Source organism: Falco rusticolus, chromosome 7, assembly GCF_015220075.1.
Source record: "Falco rusticolus isolate bFalRus1 chromosome 7, bFalRus1.pri, whole genome shotgun sequence".
NCBI classification, from domain to species: domain Eukaryota; kingdom Metazoa; phylum Chordata; class Aves; order Falconiformes; family Falconidae; genus Falco; species Falco rusticolus.
The window spans coordinates 57164864-57184626 of record NC_051193.1 but is presented as its reverse complement, the minus strand read 5'-3'; the positions used below and the strand labels follow the sequence as shown (position 1 = coordinate 57184626).

Here is a 19763-nt window from a genome sequence, read left to right as displayed (position 1 = left end):
CTCCTACTGCTGCCAGTGAAATATTTTCTGTTGGATTCAGTGGGAATAAAAAAGGTCCTTAAATAACCTTAGTATCCCATATTAAAACAGTTGCTGTTAACAGAGATCTATTTGTGACTGCCCCAGTGGCTTACCAGTAAGATGATGGGACTTGAGCAGTGTGTATCTTGAACCAGCTGTAAGGCAGAAAAGCTGAGGTTACAATTTGGGTTCCCTGATGAAAAGCTGCAATTGTTTCATTTATAGGTAAATGTATTCTGGCTATTCCCAGCGTGACCTTGGCAGCCAATTGTGTTACCCTTAGTGTCAGCAGAAAGAAGGTTGTTGGTGTCAGTGGGCTTTGGATCAGGCTTTAAAGACAGAGGAAGCTTGCTTAAGGAGGAAAACAGACATAATGAATAGTCCTGATTTCCCAGGTTTTGTCACTTAGAGTTTAGAACATCAAGACACTTTAAACCCTGAGGAATAATTGTTTTAAGTCAATTATTTTGACCCTGTGCGTTTCTACAATTGCATACAAGAATAAAGAAGAACAAATCTCTCTGGCTTACAAAAAAAGGCAAGTACTTTATTCATCAACAGAGATTTTAGCTGCTTTTTACACCATTGCAATGACTAAACAAATAGCATAAAATAAACAAAGGAGAGTATAAAATCACTTTATTCCAGCTGGTATCCCAAGACAACCTTTTGACTAAGTACAGAGTTAGATGTTTCAAGTATGGCACTTATATAAATAAGAGCAGAGAGAAGGTGATATATTCACAGTTAAAAGCAATGAACTCTGTTCCTTTGGTATGTGTGTCATCGTAGGTGATTGTAGGTAAATAACTTGGCTGGCATGAACCAACTCCATCTTATTCATGCACTTATTAGGGAATGAACTGAAATGTACTATTTTGCAGATCACAACTACTGTGAGATGATTAAGGTCTCTGGTGTGTGTGTGTGTGTGTGTGGACAGGCAAACAAAAAAATGGCAAAATTATATTCAGCATTTATTGTTTAGCATAACTAATTGATGCACAAACTATGATAGGAAGTAGCTAGTAATACACACCAGGAATAAACTCTGTGATTTAGACAAGCAAAATAATATAAGACATCTGTGAGATAGGTGAACGCAGATATCCTGATTGAGCTGTGGTCAGGTTCCTTACAGTGCGATTACCCTCCTTTTAAAACATGCTTACAACTGCACATTGCAACAGTGTCCCCCACCCCATCCCAACCCCTATAGAGAGTATCCTTGCAGATTTTTAATATGAACGTTCTACACATTTACAACAATCAGTCAGACAGTCCAAACTGTAAACTGATCCTAATGACGACCAAAAAGCCGCTCCACCAACAGGTAACACTCAACCATTAGAAAGAAAAGCAGGAATAATAGTAGCTGTGCTGTAAGGCTAGATCAAGCATGGGTTTATAGCTGGTTTTTCAGTCTTTTACATAGCACTGCATTTTGCAGCTAGTTCAGTAAGTGCAGATCCAATACCTTAATGGCTTTCTTGGTGGTTTGATAAAATGCTTGCCTAAGCAATGTACCTTTCCCTAACGGTATCTGGGTCTGTTCCACCTGGCACAGTGTTTCAGTTCTGTCACAGCCTCACACATAAGCTGAGTCACTTGACTGAGTCCTGCCAAAGTTAGGCATGCTCATTCTTGGCAGGTCCTTATTTCTGATTTCGTATATGGATTTCCTTTTTGCCTGTACTCCTCTCACTGCCATTTTGATCTTTCTCCAGCCCAAGTGGTTCAGTTCTGCCAAATTGAGCACCACACATATCCCACTGACAGCAAACATGAATACCAAGAACACAGTCTTCTCAGTGGGTCTAGAGACATAGCACTCTACTTCTTTAATGCAAGGGTATCTGTCACATTCGTACATGGAAGGGACATTGAATCCATACAGAAAATACTGTCCAACTAAGAATCCAATCTCTAGGGCATTTCGAAAGACCACTTGGATGATATAAAATCGAGAAATGCCTTCTTGCCTCCTCATCTTTGACTTTGTAGTTCTGATAGCAGGATTGGGGATTTCCTTCACTTCTAAGCAGTCTGGTTCTGCCTCTTTGGTGGAGTTCTCTGTGTTCTGCAGCACACCATTGACAATCGTGTTCTTGATTTTCTTACTGTCCTCACGCTTCATTGAATCCTGGTCCCTCTCCAAGGTGAGGAAGACAGTGGAGTACCTCCGTTCCCTCTGCTTAGCAGACTGGTGAACGGAGTACGTTATGAAGCAAAGGCTGGGAGTGCACACCATGATGATCTGGAACACCCAGTACCTTATGTGAGAGATAGGGAAAGCCTGGTCGTAGCAAGCCTGGTTGCAGCCTGGCTGCAGCGTGTTACAGACAAACATGGTCTGCTCGTCATCGTACACCGTCTCCCCCACGATGGCCACAATGAGTATCCTGAAGATCACCACCACGGTCAGCAGGATCCTGCAACAGAGGAGCCCGTCAGCGCGCGCCGCCGCCGCGCGGCCGGGAGCTGTCCAGTGCTGACCGGGCCCCGCGCCGCGCGCCCCGCCACCCGCCGCCGGCCCCGCTCCCGTGCGGACCCGTGCGGACCCGTGCGGACCCGTGCGGACCCGCGCCAGCCGCTCCTGCCACAACCCTCGGCCGGCGGTCACCCCCACCCGCCCGCCCTCTGGGGAAAAAGCAGCCGCGGGGGCCGCGGGGGGGCCCGAAAGCACGGGAGGGGGCGGCGCGGGGGGGCTGCGGCCGCGGGGGCGGCGAGGTGCCCCCGATGGCCGCCCGCTGCCCCGCCGCTCCCCGGGGACAAGGACGGCGGCGTCTGCGGCGTGCCCGCGCCCCGGTGACCTGTGCCGCACGCGCAGCCAAGGCACACGCCGCAGGAGCCCCGCGCGAGGGGCGCAGACAGAGGGGGCTCCCCGCCGCCCCCAGCCCCGCAGCTCTTACCTCCCTATCATAGTAGAGTGCTGCTGCACGGCAGCTTCCAGTAGCCTCTCTAGAATAGTCCATTCCCCCATCGCTGTTCATCCGGAGACAAAGACTTTGGCAAGCAGAGGGGCTCTCTTCACTTCTGCCTTCCTTTGGTCTTTCCTCCTTGGCTTTTGTTCTGTTGTTTCTTGTTGTTGTGGGGGTTTTAATTGCAGTAGAGGGAATACAAAAGAGCAACCCCTCGCTACCGCCCGCAGCCCGGCGGCGGGAGGGCGGCTGGCCGCGGCAGCGCTACCGAGGACTGCCGGCTGGGCCGGGCCGGGCCGGGCCGGGCTGGGCTGGGCTGGGCTGGGCTGGGCCGGGCTGGGCTGGGGTCCCCGCGGCGGCCGCCACCGGCCCGGCCCGCTGGCTGGTGGCGCGGCGGAGGCGCGGCGCGGAGCGGGGAGGGGTGGCTTCTCGTGCCTTGCTGCCGCCAATCTGCCTTTAAGTAGTCTCCGCTTGCGTCACTGACAGGTTGGCGGAGAGCGGCCAGAAGCAGCGCTCGGATTTTCTCATTTCTCTTATTCGGGTGAATATAAATAAATAACGGCAATAAAATAAATAAAACAAACAAACGAGGCGGAGGAGGAGGATGTGGGTGCGGAGGAAGGGCTGCCTCGGCCGGCAGGACCCTCGCGGCGCAGCCCGGCGCCTCCTTGCCGAGCCCCCCGGCCCCCCCGCACAGCCCGGCCGCCCCAGCGCAGCCCCGCGGGGAGCGGGCGCTGCCCCCCGGCCGCTGCCTGGGGCGGGACAGCGACACCCCGGCCCCCCAGCCACGAGCGCCGGGGGCACTCCGCGGGGCTGCCGGGCTGCGCTTCTCTCCCGGAGAGCGACTGTCCCTCCTGCCCCCCACAGACCAGCCGTGGCGTCCAAGCGGTAGCCTTACCTGTCAGAACTGTCCACCCCTGGCAGAGACGGCACTTCACATTGCATCCCGGTTCTCCCCCGATTACGGACACGAGAATCACTAAGAAGAAATGAAATGTATATATAGCCACTTCGGAGATTTCTGAGACTGAGATTGGATCTGCGCTAGGAAAGATGCCAAACCTTCACACAATGCATCTCTAAGCAGCACAAGAATAAAGTATCCCGAATAAATCCCTGCATTATAATCAGCCCACATATTGTATCCCCATAATCTATTATACTGTGTTTAAAACATTTGTTTATTTTACAGATACCCTGGGATTGTACCTGAGACACCACCAAACAGCTCCACACAGAACACTGGCACCAATTTAAATTGACTGTTCTCTGGTGGAGAAGCGTAAAATGTATTCTGTATATTTCCATAAAGATTGAGTATAGCTTCATACCTGCTGTTCTTTTTTGCTCAACTAATCTCACTAAAAAGCAGCGTAAGAAAAACCCTAGTCAGCCTGATCACAATGCTTTTACTGCCAAAATCAGTCTTCCAAAAGCAGAACTTCTGGGGCTACTGGAAACAGTGTCATCCTTTGTTTTCTTTGCAGCTCTCATAAATCAATTCTATGTCATATTAATGGTGTTAAGTGTTTTCTGAATAGATGGGACCACGCTTCATCTGTGCAGAGGACATCTGTATGCTTTAGACCCCTCAAGGTCTGTTGTCTTTTCATTTGGAGTGTGCAGATGGTCTCTGGTTCACATGATTCACAGTTGCCTGATTGGATCCCCAAATCTTTGAATTAGGGAAGTATCAAATAAGACGAGATCAGTGAATACCTCTGCGCAGAAACTGGTAGATTTTTCTTCTCTCCCAATCAAGAGTCTGTGAAGGAGCATTCAATAATCTGGATTGTTTCCTTCCCACACTGTTGGGAATTACTGGGAAGACTGAATAATCACTGTTTTCCCTTAAAATCTGACTTCATTTTTCTTGAAAGCTGGTTCTCGCAATTCCTGCATTTGTTTTTCTGCAGGTAGTTTGTAAAATCTGCTGCTGCTGCAACACTGTAACTGAAAGGAAGAGGTTGTTTCTTTTGTTTTGAGAGGACTGTAGTATCTATCCAACTACACTGACTATGGACCCCAAAGTATCTGTTTGGAGATGGATCTGAAAATAAGAGAAATCAAATCTCTAAAGGAAGCAGGAAAAAGAGAAATCATATCTGTAAAGGAAGCAGTAATGCATGTGTCGAAGGAGAGAAGGCAGGGAATATGCTAAGAAGCTAATGATGATAATCCTATTTAGAAAACCAGAGAGGGAAAGCCCATGACTGAAATTACTGAAGAGAGGAGGAGGTTTTGGTTCATAGACAAACATAAGAATTTCTGCAAAGGAAAGCTGTTCTCTAGCACTGGGATAGAAAACCCACTGATCTGAGCTTTTAGGACAAGTAAATCAAAAGGACTTAAATTCTGATCATATCAAACACTGGCCTATTAATGAATAGTTAATCAGTGTTTACTGTGTGATGAGTTCTACTTACTACTGACAACCCAGTTGTGGAAACATGGAAGGGAAATATAAATGAGTGCTACAAACATGTAAGCCCTGTTATGAAATTGCTTTTAATTAAACATAGTTAAAGTTAAATACCTTCAGGCCTGCTTTTACAGGAGTTGCATCTCATCCTGAAATAGCTGACCTCTCCTTTTTTAATAGCAACCTCACACACACCACACCACCTGCCCTACCATGTTCACATGCAGGATACTTGGCCCTAAACTCGAGAAGTTTACTGAGTTTCAGACCTTAGTGAGTTTGGGAAAAAAATATAATTTCAGTGTGAGACTCTTTCATGATGCTGGCATATGTTTTAAGTGACTGGAATACTCAAAGGACTTTGATATATCTCAAACTTACCTGTACAGTTACCAGAACTATGAATTGCTGTCCTTAATTTGAGCCCTGATTTATTGTCGAAACAGAAGTAATAAGAATCAGTGTGTTGTTCCCCAAGTGTTCCATGGAACAGTGAAAGGTCTATGAAGAATGTAATTATTTGCATTTCCATTATCCATCACATGTGTAACAGCAACCTGTGGACTTAGCTGACAAATTGTCTAATTCAAAAAGTGCTTAGACTATGTATGGTTGTGATTGTAAGAAAGAGTTGTAGACATAAGAAGATATTCAGCTTCTAAAGGTCCATCTTAGGTTTTACATCATTCCCCTGAATGTTGCAGCCTATGGTAAAGCCAGGATTTGCAGAGCAGCAGGTGGCCAAGAATGGTGTGGATGTATAATGCACAGTCTGTGGTATTCACATTAGAAAACCATGCCTGTATTTCATTCACAAGCATTCCGGATTATCAAAGCTTTACGTCTGCCAGCTCACAAAGAACCATTTCCTAATGAAGCAGCAATAGCAGTCTGCAGCAGGGCCAAGCCTGTCTTGTTCAGTATTTTTATCAGTTGCATACAAAGGAAACAAAATCAGCTTCCCACTACACACATAGGCTTTTGGGTGGGATGGTGTACGTTTCTTTGTTTTGCTTTGTATTCAAACAGAATGAGTATTCCTCCACAGACAGCATTCAGTATAAACCCTGCTGTTCCTAAAGGAGCTCAAACAAGCTTTGCAAAAAGAAGACTTTGGGTCTGCATGTCTTCAAAGATGCCACTGCCACAATATTATTTTGTGATAAAATAATATAGACTAAGTTGATCTTGGATTAGGTCTGAAGAATGAGACTGTATGTGTCCTCAGTTTGATGCCAAACAGAGGTTAATCTGTCTCTAAGAAGCTGTAGGCCAGATTCTCTCTAAGAAATCCAGCCCTTTTGCCCTCATCTGGTTTTGTAAATGGTCCAGAGAACAGTCAAATCTCACAGGCTGCACATTCCTCAAGTAGGGAGTGGATCAGGCAGGGAGCAGAGCGGACACATTTGGCTCTCCTGTCAGACCTCCTGCGGCTTGGACATGGATGACATAACTGGGGCAAGATGAAGAAGCCACATGGCTAGTGCCATACCTGCTATCAGACAGTGTGCTAAACAACAGTATTCCTCGGCTTCATTATTTTCTATGCTGAGGTTTACAAATGTAAAAACACAATTCAGATCTTACACGAGACTTCTCCGCATACTACTTCCTTTCAAAGTTATGCATTCATCCTAAATCTATTCCAAAGATTTATCTTGAAACAAAGCCGTATATTTTTAGCACTATCCCAACAAATTTCCTCAGTGATCTTTTCTTGCTGTTGTTTGCAGTGGACCCATAATTGCAGCAAATAATTGTCATATTTGGATTCCAAAACTGCATGATGCATGACTGTATTTCATTATTATATTGCAAACCACTATTTCCACCAATTGTAGCAAAGTGGAAGCAAAGAAAGAGCTTTTAATTAAAAATTGTAAGTTATTACTAAAGAAAATGGTTTTTTCTTTTCAGTTTTTGTGAAACACTTTGCCCCACATCTGCTTTGTGACTGCATATTCTAGCTAGTGCCACAAAAAAGAGATTTTTCAGCATTATTTTCATGAAGCAGTAGAACTTTCTTTGGAAGACTGATATCATAAGTGCTTACTTTCTGGTAGTATTTAGTGTAGTCCATTTAATCTAAGTCATTAGCTACTAAACTGAATATGCCTTTTTAAGACCTCTCGTAGCCATCTGCTATGCTCTGTTTTCATTTGGTGCCATGTGTATATTAATGAAATGATTGCATGAGATTATATCTTTTATTCATAAAATCATCTAGGTCATCCACTTCCAACTACACTTTCTCATTAAAACAAGCATTTGTACATACATTCTTCCCCCACCATATGAGTACAACCCTAGCTACAGTCAGCTGCTATATTCGTCTTAATAAGAAATCTCTCTCTCTGTTTTTTTCTCAAATGAAATTCCTTCAAAAGACACCACAGAAAGTGTATCTTTCCTACAGTTTGAAAAGTCAAGACTTCCAAAAAGGTATGAGATCTGGATGTGTTAATGACCTCAGTCCTTCGCACGGGAAAACACTTCAAGAACACTCGTTTTGCTGCCAAGAAGTAAGCAGCACACACTTCACATGCGGGCTACAGCGTTGGTGTCGAAGCTGTCCATAGCAGGGCGAGCACTGTGTTCCTGGCTGTGAAGGTGGAACACAGCCTGCATTTATACACTGCACACTTGAGAACAGGAAGGTCTCGAGCACACAGAATTCAGGACTCTGTAAATGCATGAAAGGCAAAATACTCAGTGACCCTAATAAACATATCAGGACCCTATTATGCATAAGGTCCATATCTACAACTGAAGATTACGATAAATGGAAATTTCTTCAGAATATCAATGAATTTTATCAATCAAGAAGGAATAAATCTATGAATATTCACAAGCTTTTAAAGTGAGGTCTCATAAGCCATGTTGAATTTCCATAACTATTCTTGGCAAGGGCGTTAGTATAAGAAATATTCATAAGGGGGGCAGGTATTAAGCAAATATTCCATGATGTTCTGAACCAAGAGAATTTAAAGATCTCAATATAACTGCTTTAACTAGAAAGCAAATTTTAAGTATTGTACTTTTCTAGTTACAGAATATTTTATTCCCTGACATACAAAATCGCTCAAGTTTCAAGGGGGTCTTGTGAGATGTCCACAAGCACCTTCTCAGGCACAAATTAACTCTCAAATCAATTTCCTTAGAAATAATTTGGATCTATATACTGAATCACATTTACATATACTTCTGACATATATACAGATCCCAATGCAGTAGGGTCTGCAGTTCTTGCAAACTCCTGAGAGTAAACTGATTTATTTGCAGACAGGCTGCAGCTGGAAGAAGGAAAACATCATTGAATAAAAACTTTATGGACTGACAGGCTCTGGGAAGAAGTACAAAAGAAGTAAAATATTCCAGGAGCTGGATCACCTGCTGCCAGTCTCTTGACTTTCCTTTCTGTCTTTCATCAATCTCAAAAGAGCACTCACATTGTGCTAAAGCATCCAATAATTCAGCTTCGTAGACTATGAAGGCTTAAGTGTAAATTTGTGGCCAAATCTTATGTGGATTCCTATTATAGTGTACTTCAAGGTTCCATACTAACTAAAGAAAGAACCTTTCAAAAACACCTTGGACACGGAAGAGTATGAAGGGTTACATATAGTCTGATTTAGCACATGTTGTAAGGATGCAAAGAAATATGCTTATACCGACATCATAGTAACTTCAATATGGGAATGAAAATGATCTTTCGCTGATGTACAATCCATTTTTTTTTCCTAGTCTATTCTTTCAAAGATATGTGTTGCAAAAGATACACAGCCCTATATTACTGGTTAGGGCATGATGGTAAAATACCAGCCAATTATATACCAGAATCAATACAGAATATTGGTGAGGCTCAGTCTGGCAAACCTTATTTTCCTCTTTTCCTTACAAATCAGAACAACTTATGAATTGTAATTGGAAGAAAAATAATTAAATTCAATGATAATGCTACATTTATTATTGATTTAAACTTGCGTTATTGTGATTTCCGCAACTGTTATTAACAGACAGCATTTGCTCAGTGTTGTAGAGCTTGCTTTGTTTTCAGAGCAACATTTCTTCATTTATCCTAAACAAAAAGTTTACAAGCATGAGCATTTCATTAAATTCTTGTAATGTTCCTGTTCCAAAATGGAGCAAAATCAGATTTGGAATATCCAAATTTTCTATGAATCAACAGTCCTGAGTTTTATAAAGTTGTGATTACCGTAATCAATTTCTTTTATCCCACAGAAAATTGATTACCTATAGATTTTGCAAGAAATATTCAATTAATAGCTATATTTTCCAGAATCTATGCAAGATGGTGTACTTTTGACTGTGCTGCAGGTAAGAAATTGTGGCACAGCATGTGAAAAAGATAAATTCATTTATTCATAAAACTTTGTAGAACACCTACAATTGCACATGATTTACTTCTGTGCTTTTTTAAAAAAAGACAAATCAGCATTATGTGTAATGTTGCTATGGCACTGGAAGTTGCGGTTTATTTTTCTAGATAATGGTGAAACCCATGTAATTTCTCACATAGGTCAGAGCCGCTCAAAGGCTGCACTGATTTACACACATCCTGTGCAAATTGGTCCTCATTTTAATCAGATATTTAATTTGCATTTTAGATTTAGAAATTCTGCTTTGTAGCTGTTTGCAACCTCTTTCACACTTTCCTGTAGGAAAGTGAGGACTCTTTTCCTGCGAGAAACATAACTTAGCTACTAGTGATTTGGGGGGGGGGTGGGGGGGTGGGCGGGGCGGAGGAAAAGAAAAAGAATAAAAGGAGAAAAAAAAAGAAAAAAAAAAGAGGTAACTTGCTCCATGATTTCCTTAATCTAAAGCTTTGTCTGTCCTACTGGGTGGGAAACAGTATGGAAAGATGTATCTTCCTTTATGCTATCCACATATTCTTTACAACATTCCCAGGAACCTCAGGGGCCTGGTACAGGCAGACTGGTTTCCGCTAACAGTTCCCAGCATCTGCGTCACCCCTGGGTACCATTCCCGCTACTGCTTGCCCAGCTCTACACCTAGCTGAAGGTCAAGGGAAACTGAAAGGCTCCATTTACCCACCTCTTGCCAGGCTGAACATCTAAACCAGATCCTGAACTGTAGAATCTGTCACTTAAAATGTTTATCAGTTGAATTTCAAAGGCTACAACAGAGTGAGAACAGTGTCGTATATTTACATTTACATGCAAATGGGTAAATATTTTATGACTACATTTTTATTAATTATTATTTTGTATCAGTTACTAAGATGTATTGTAAATACTACATTGGATTTTACCTACATTTGCTGTGTTTTCAAGTTTTGAAGCATCCCTTACATTTGTACATGTCTGTACCTGCCAGGAACACAATAAAAGAAATACAGAATATTTTTTTTTTCAGTCATTCCCTCCAGAATATCTCTGGTTTACATCCAGATTCCTCAGGGCAGACTCACTCAGGCTGTGTTCAGACCAGTAAGAAGGTCATATCCCCTGACACAGGGCAGTAAGCCTCCTTTCCCCAACTAGATTTACTGTCATTCTCCTTCAGGACAAAGCCATGATGAAACACAGACTTGCTGGTGGAAAACTCTAAGAACAAGCCTATGAAGGATTTGTTTCATCCCAGAGGCTTCACTATGCCTAAAAAGAAAAGACAGGTTACAGTGAATGAACAAACCAGAAGGACGAGGGCTCCTAAGCCTTAGTTCAGTAAAGATTTTCACATGGTAAAATAGATGAAAATTACAGAGCATTTTCAGACAGGAGTTTCAAGGCCTCATGCTGAGACACAGCTATCCAGTGCTTTCTCAAACCAGACCTTTTCTGATGTTGAGGGGCTGAAATCAGTGGATTTCCAGCCCTGATTTCACCATAGAAGTATATCTATCCTATAGTTTCAGTGGACAAAAAGCAGGCAAGTGGCTTCACATATTTACTGATAAGCGCTTAAAGATATGACTGTTTAAAAAATATGTCAGTAAGTAGTATGTCAACAAGACATGGATAAATTATGGATCTGATTTGTTTCATTAGTGTTGGTTGACACATTTCATTCATATTTTCCTTGCAGTGAAGGATCTGCCTTGGGGCAGAAAATGTATCATAAAGAGAAAAGGGTTGCAGGAAAGCTAGTGCAGTGGGGGAGAGGAAAAATGACAGCTAAGTCCCCACAGGGCTTTAATAAATATTTCTGAAGCATATTTAGCTTAGTTACACCAACTAGTTATCAAATCCAGTGTCATGCTACCTGAAATGTCAGTGCAAACTGTTCCTTGGGCTTGAAGGCACTACGTACAGCAAAAATGAATGTGTGAAATCCACAAATGACTGCCACAAAGACAAACAAGGCATGAGAGAAAACATGAGCTCAAAGATAGATCAATTAATCTAAAGAACACCAACTAGACAGGTGGATGAGTCATACACACTGTGCCGGCAAAGTTTCTGTTGAATGGAAAATACACTCAATACAGTGTGTTTCACTGTGACAGACAATGTGGCCAACAAGCAAAATTGGGTGGCAAGCCTCATACCTGTGCCATGATGATAGAAACATCCTCATGCAGAGAACAGGGACTGAGTTTCCCCTTTTAAAAGGTCTCTTTTGTGATTACTCCTTCCCAATAATGTGGTTTTTCTTCAGGTTTTAAGACGACTTGTGGGGGAAAATATATAGTGTAAAGTAAGACACCATTTTTACCATGATAAATAAGAGCTATCCTTTCTTTTCACTTGGAAGGTTGGTCAGAGAAATGTCAAAAGAATGCAATAAAATATATTTAATTGTTCTTTTCCCTGGCAGCAGGGAAAAACAATCTTCCAAGAACTAGGAAGGGCCAATGTATTTGCATCCCAGGGCATGATGATTGTCCTGCCGAGATGGTATGATCTATCACAGCTGCCTCTGGAACAAATCAAGCGCCCTGCTACAATGACTATGAATAGTTTGCTTAAATATATTTATCCTTAATTAAGTGGATGTGTAGATAGGAAAACCAAATCACAATACACACAGAAAAGGCAAAGTTAAAGTAGTACATGGCTCAAATTCTAAGTGGCCTTCTGTGGCAGCGCAGCATTGCATTCTTAAGAGAACACAAAAGCGTTTCTTATGTTTGATATTTACTATGAAAATCATCTTCTCAAAAGTCAAAAAGTATATTCAAAGGTATATCCAGCAGCTTTTAATAAATAAAACTTCCAGCATTTTGTTGGGTATAATAAGCAATTCAAAAGTTGCAGGCACCAGCATTTAGGGTAACTCCCAGCACCTGCAGCAGGTTGCACTAGAATTTAGACCAAGATACAGAGTTTTAAAAATCCACAGTAAGTGCCCTTTCACAAAGGCAGACTTGAAGAGTGTCTCCACCTGACTCTGCTCAGCCACTGTATCCCATGCTTAATTAGAAGCACACACTGGAGAATTGCAGCATGGGAAGAGAAAAAAAAAAAAGAAAAAAGAAAAAAATGGTCAGGAAAATAGCCACATCCTCACCTACTTTAGACAGTCCTACTAGAATCATAGGCTTCAAAACAAGGGCAGTATTCCAGTTTATTTAACCTGAGAATCTGGCCATTACTTTTCTTTTTATGGACCTAGGAATACAGCGCAACATTTTTGTTCTACATTTAAGTTATATCTGAAGTTCTAGTCTTCTGAAATCATACTCACTGAAGCAAAATACATTCTGATCTTCAAGAGATTTTTAAAGAGGTCAACTTAGCTATGATTTGGGTAAATTTTAAATTATTATAGAAATGACTGAAGCTGGATACAGTACCTTCCCTTCTAGCATACTTCCTTCCATTGCTTTCACCAGGCAAATTTTATTTGTGGAAAGAGCCAGGAATTTGGGGGAGAATGTCAAATGAACATGAAGAGTTCATGTCAAGGGCTGGCAGCAGGACTGACTTGTAACACAAAGGTTTTGTTGATAGCCCAGGAATTTTATTATATACTCTTCAGTGCCATCTGCTGTAACCAGATGCATTCAAAAACTTAAGAGATAATCAAATAGTCAGTTTCAACAGCTCCAAGGCAAGGATATCATCCAACTCCAGGCTTCAGTCTGTCCTATGAAGGTAGAACCCTGTTAAGGAATCAAGTGCACATCATCACCAAAGCGGAAGAACTTGGTCACAATTATGGCCACATTCTTTCAACTTCTTGCTACATTTTCTTAAGCTGTAGCAAAATAACCTTTACACAACTTAATATCTATGAGAATTGCTGCTTTAGCACCACAGCACCTCCTCCAACCAAGCAGAGACAGAACTGCACCTGCAGATAAGACTCGAGAGCAGCTGTGCATTTCATGCTCACCCTGTGAACCTGGAGAAGTCAAGAAACAGTGTTTTCCAAGGTACAAATGGCATTTGGGTGCCTGGATTCCAAAAATCCAACACTGTAAGACAATGACACTTTATCTCCTCTACCACCATTATAAGTGTTTTATCAGGTAATGAAAAAATAATTCTATTATGCACTTTGTTATCTTAATGCCTTTTCTGCAGTTATTGCAAAGAAAATAATGATGATTTTTCTGTGTGTCTTAGAGTAAGTGTACAATGTGATCGATTATATCCATTCTGTCCCTCAGGATTTAAACAGAGCTCTACAGCTCTTAAATTATGTCATAGAGAACAACTTTCTGCTTGAAAAGCCATTTTTTTTCCAACAAGACTTGCACAGTGGGCTGTTTGTCACAAGATACATGGCATATTTTCTAGTGGAACATTTCCTAAACTTCATGTATGGGACAGAATCCATTTTGCCTGTGTGAACAATATGCCATGAACCGGTTTTTATTAGCTTTAGGATACTCGAGCTCTGATAAGGTCTCCGTTGTTCCAGAGGCTACAGACAGAAATGCAGAAATATTTCCTATACAAAAGACCTCTTGGTCTAAATAGGCAAGCTAAAGGAAAAGAAAAGCATAACAAGCTTTTTTTCCTTTTCCATACTGAGAATTTTGTAGCTAGAAGCACCTGCACTGCATTTCCAGAACTTAGAGTGCTATAGCGAAGCACCACCAGCAGTTTGTTGGGTTTTGCACAGCAGTATTTATCTGTTCTGTGGTATTTGTGGCATTCTCTATACTTAGATTGGCAAATGCCACAAACACCATGATAAATTTAACCACTGTGAGTGATAAATGTCAAGCTTTTAATAGCACCCACTGTCTCTCTGTCACCACACGACCCTATTTGGAGTTTGCACAATCACCATCTCTTTATTATTACTTACACACAAAATAGTCTTTTTAGCATTTTAAATGGCAGTATATTTGCTTTTTGTAATATATGTATGGATAAAATGAGCAAATAAACCCCTTTGTATGTCTTTTGGCAGAAAGAAGAGCCTGTGGGATACTATACCTGATAATTTCATATGCTGTTTATTTACAAAAACAAGGTCAGAAGGAAGTTTCCTTCTTCTGTTAGGTGCCAGTACAATGGACAGAATTCAAAGTCTCAGTTGAAAAGAAAGGGAAGAAACAAATTTGTCCACTGATAACAATAGAAGATGTTACGTTTGATCAGAAAGCAGAAGTCTACAAAACTATTGCTGCAGCCATTAAAATACAGAATGTGCCACCAGACACAGCAAACTTTTTCTTTACATGATTTTGGCCACTTCTAACACTTTCAGCAGTATGTGATGTATTCAGGCTGTCTGAAAAACATACCTCTACAGCACTTTCACTGTAGGTTGTAAGAAGGAAAGGGTATTTCACATTACCACTAAAACCATTTCAGTTCTGATCTTTTCTCAAAATTCCACAGTTCTGAGTTTTTCCCTTGAGCAGAAAAATATTAACTTATAAATTAATAATTAACTTCTGTCTTAGGAACCAAGCTACAAAATATCCACGGTTTTGTCTTAGTCAGATATCTTTGTGGTGTTTCTGACATGAAACATTTGCCCTTCCAACTTCTACTATGCTCGTTTTCCAGGGGATGCGCTCATATGCTATGTACGTCACACAGGCATAATCTCTGAAACTTGTTACCAAGTCAGGGATGCTCTTCCATTGCAAAGACAAAGAGAAGGCTTAGGGGAGATATTTGTATGCATATCTATGCATACATATGTGTAAAAATATGTATATATGTGTGTATATACACACACGTGTGTGTTGTGTTTATATGCATGTTATTACAGCAAACACTATGGAGAACCCAGAACCAAATGCAAGACAGACTATCACCAGAAATAGCATAACCACTCATTTTCCTATGCACAGTGAAGACAGAAGTTCCGTGTAAGTCTCTTTCAAAATCCATTCAATTCAGCTGCCAAAACATATGGGCAAAAGATCAAAAGCTACTGCGTTACTGCGGTTTGTCTGGTTGCCATACATAGCTGAGCTGCACAAGAAAGCTCCAATTCAATTAAAAATTAATCTGAAATAATTTCCACACCAGTAAGACTAGTAAGGACTAAGACCATTTTTGTAAACCTGTGCATCACATATTAAAGGTTTTGGTTTTTACAATACACTACGTTACAAGTTAAAAGTGTATCTGGGCATTTTGTAGTATCTCATAATGGATTGTGACATTTAATAAGCCATAACATACATTAAATGCCTACTATATATTCATTCCTGTAAATATATATATGGCTTTTAAATATGGATGAAAGAAATCATTAAACATTTGTAAGAATAAAACCACAGCTTGTATTTTTCTCAACTCAGATTTCTAGATATACAAGCAGGCTCTCTGCTGTGAGTTCAGTGTTTTAATTACAAGTGAAACAGTATGGTAATAAAGTTGAAACCACAACTAATGCTGAACTAGTAACTCAATTCATTAATGATATTAATTTCGATAATCAGTAACTTAAATTGTCAAACTAATACATCAGATAATGAAGTAAGAATTTTAGCAGAAGAAAGGTGTTTTCTGCTTAACCTGTAATAGAAGGTTGAGGAGGAGATGATTCCCTTTAATCTTTTACCCAAAGTTACAACCACAAAATGTCCTGGATTTAACTGGTAAAAACCAATGTTTTCTTATAGGTGGTGTTCTTTGACAAGAAAGGATCTTCCAGTTAGGTTAGGTGCTGAATTCAAGCTAAATTCAAGACATAATTCATGCTAAAGTGCTTTTTTCTTATGACAGTGTCTCTGAAATCTGCTGAGATTTCTATTTCTGCAAGATTTCTTCTCTCTTCTGGCTTATCAGAGAATCAGAGCACTGTAAACTCTTTTTCTTTCTCTCTCTTTCAACTTTAAAACACCTTTAGCAACCAAAAATATTTAATCAAAAAAAAAAGACCCAAAGTAGACAATTTTCTCGCTTAAGATTAATGTTTCTTACTCTGGGGAATGTGTGTGTGTTTGTTTTTTTGTTTGTTTGTTTAATAAAAAAGACAGCTTTTGAAGACAGACATCTGTGTCCCGAAAATAATTTACCTAATCAAAATAAAAAATAAAGAAGAATTAGCATGAAATCCAGTGTCAAAACTCCTCTATTACATAAACATGAGGATATGGCTTCAATTCCCTAAACTTACCTTTTTTCCCTGATAGCAGCTACTGTAAAATCCCTGTGCTCCTGGATGCTATGGAAGATGTCCCCATGCCAACTGGCCCAGCAGTACGTGCCTCCTAGACCCTTTCCTCCCTAGAGTGAAGAACCTTTTTCGCTTTTTCACCTGCTAGCTTTCCCACCCGGCTGGGGCAGACGCAGCCAGCTACAGGGAGCTGGGGGAGAGGGAGGAATGCATGGCAGGAGTTGCTGTGCTGCTACAGCCAGCCATTTCCACTATCTCTAGAAAAGCTGGAGCTGCAAGCCCTGTCTGACACCCAGGAGCTCCTCAACTTCCCTTTGAGCATCACCTTCTTGAGAAAGCATGTCTAGAAGTCACAATGTTGCTCATAAGGCATTCAGGACACTTTGGAAAGAAAGGTTGCGTAGTCCTCATTGTCACTGACAATACTCTTTCTGGGGCTCTAAACCTGAGGGGCTTAGAGACTCAGAACTAATCTTTAAGCTCTTTCTTACTGCCTTGCTACCTGGATTTTATTGGGTACCTTCCCAGACTTAATAGATCATTTACGTGTTATGTAAATCTATGTCAGTAAAGCTTTATGCTGTTCCACATCCACTTTTTCCTCTGCATATATATTTCACCTGGTTAAAATATGTTTCTAAAATACAATTAATCTCCTCTAAGAGAGCATAGTACCCTGTATTTAGTAGACAACCAAAATACTGTATTTTGTGAATCATTTATTTATGATGAAAAATAAGATTGCCACCAAGTATATTAAGTCTTGCTAATGCCTGCTAAATTCATTTTTTCCAATGTTATTCACACAGGACAGCTTAATCACAAATGAAATCCAGCCTTTAATTATATATCAGCATAATAATTTTTTTTTTAATAATTTGCAAGTTTCAGCAATCGTAGTCATCCCCAGGAGAAAAATTAAAGGTAATCAGTAGTATGCTAACTGCCTGAGTTGCTTCTTTCTTGAGTATAATGAGTGGGGTTTGCTGATCACTCAATTTTATATATTTATCTTTTCTTATTTCTTGTATTGATAATGACAGAGGCTTCTGTCACAGGATGCTTCAGAGTGGGACTCGGTTCAACTGTTAGTGGAGGAAAGCATCAGTCTCTGCCTGGGCCTCATGTTCAGTTTATCTAACCAGCAAAGAGATTTTTCTCTATTTTGTTCTATTTTTGTGTTGTTATTATTGTAGATTAATCTGACTGTCACATATATTTAAAGTCACCTAATGTTTTTAAGCATAAATCCTTCTTATTCTATGTTTAAAAAATTATCACTCTACAGAATTCAATTGTTCGAGCTAAAAATTTTCATATTAGTGCTTTGCCTCAGGCCGACTTTTTTAAAGCTTTAGCTAAAACAGCCTTTTTGGAGATTAGTGCAAAGTAGACAACTCTATCAAATCTACAGTGACTGGCCTACCTATTGTTCTGAAGGAGCTTGAAGCACTAATAAATGACTTCCGAAACAGCTCCTTATCCCTGTCAAAAAAATCCATCTCTTAGAGCAGAATTGTAGGATTTTCAGATTCTTAGCACATACTTCATATAGATATTGCAAGCTTTCTGTTCGGTGTCCTTTAATACTCCTTAAGTACCAACATGCTCCTGGATTTACAGGGAAAGTTTTCTGTAGGATCTGTGGGTCAGGCCATAAGATTTTGTCCCAGCTCCTACTGATGTATGTCAGTATTTCTTAGTAGTTTTTATCCCTTAATACTGAATAAAGCCTCTTTATGCAGCTTAAAAACCATGTCAGACTGACTTCCGCAGAACGACTTCCATTCCATGGTACGTGTAGAGCAACAAGAAGCTGCGAAGTCAAATAACAGGGGACGCTTCGGTGCGGCACACAGACATTTTGTCATGTACCCACCCTGCTTTTCAAAACGTGTGTCAAATCTACTGACTTGGTTAAACACCACGTTTCCTTCTTCCATTCAAAGAGAATCTCATCAAAAGCAGTGAAGGTTAGCTGCAATCTTCTAGTCTCAAAATTTATGTCAATGTCTTAACTAGCTGAGGTGTTTCAGAGGTGAAGATTCATGATCACAGCAGGGTTTGGGTACAGCTGGTTTTTAATTTGCCTTTTGCAAGGAACTACCTGCAATAGTTTTACTGGTTATCATATAGGTGCTCTCTAGTTCATTTCTGCATCCCATTTGTCATGGTTTAACCCTGGCCAGCAACCAAGCACCACACAGCCGCTCGCTCAGTCTCCCTCATCCAGAAGCTGGAGAGGGCAATCGGGAAGGAATATAAAACTCGAGGGCTGAGATAAGAACAATTTAACAGGTAAAGCAAAAGCTGTGCATGCAAGCAAAACAAACCAAGGAATTCATTCACCACTTTCCATCGCAGGCAGGTGCTCAGCCATCCCCAGGAGAGCCGGGCTCCAGCACACGTAACGGTTACTTGGGAAGACAAACATAATGCCGAACATCCCCCCTTCCTTCTTCTTCCCCCCAGTTTATATACTCAGCATGATGTCATATGGTATGGAATATCCCTTTGGCTAGTTCGGGTCAGCTGTCCTGGCTGTGTCCCCTCTCAGTTTCTTGTGCCCCTCCAGCCCTCTGACCAGCAGGGCCCGAGAAACTGAAAAGCCCTTGATTTAGTATAAACATCACCCAGCAACAACTAAAACATCAGTGTGTTATCAACATTGTTCTCACATCAGAGCCAAAACACAGCACTGCACCAGCTGCTAAGAAGAAAATTAACCCTATCCCAGCAGAAATCAGGACACCATTCCACTATCTTCATTTACCATACAGAATGTATACTGCCATAATTAAGGCTTGTTGTAAAATGTAAACAGAGGGTAAAGTTTAACAGTGGCATCTCTTACCATTGTTTTGAATCCTACCTTA

General features: G+C 41.0%; 1 protein-coding gene across 1 annotated transcript; it reads right to left on the bottom strand.

Annotated features, from left to right (window-relative positions):
• Positions 1–543: 543 nt before the first annotated feature.
• Positions 544–3929, bottom strand: GJD2 (gap junction protein delta 2). Its single transcript, XM_037396153.1, has 3 exons — positions 3841–3929; positions 2934–3474; positions 544–2453 (listed from the first exon to the last, which is right to left on the bottom strand). Exons 2-3 carry the CDS (start codon positions 3002–3004, stop codon positions 1610–1612), a joined length of 915 nt encoding a protein of 304 aa, XP_037252050.1. The 5' UTR covers positions 3005–3474; positions 3841–3929; the 3' UTR covers positions 544–1609.
• Positions 3930–19763: the final 15834 nt, after the last annotated feature.

What these genes read in the sequence shown, in the direction of transcription:
- GJD2 (XM_037396153.1), bottom strand. Translation starts at nt 3,004, where the DNA reads ATGGGGGAATGGACTATTCTAGAGAGGCTACTGGAAGCTGCCGTGCAG. An exon ending in CACTCTACTATGATAGGGAG is followed by an intron (nt 2,454 to 2,933) that starts GTAAGAGCTGCG and finishes CCTCTGTTGCAG; the next exon opens with GATCCTGCTGACCGTGGTGG.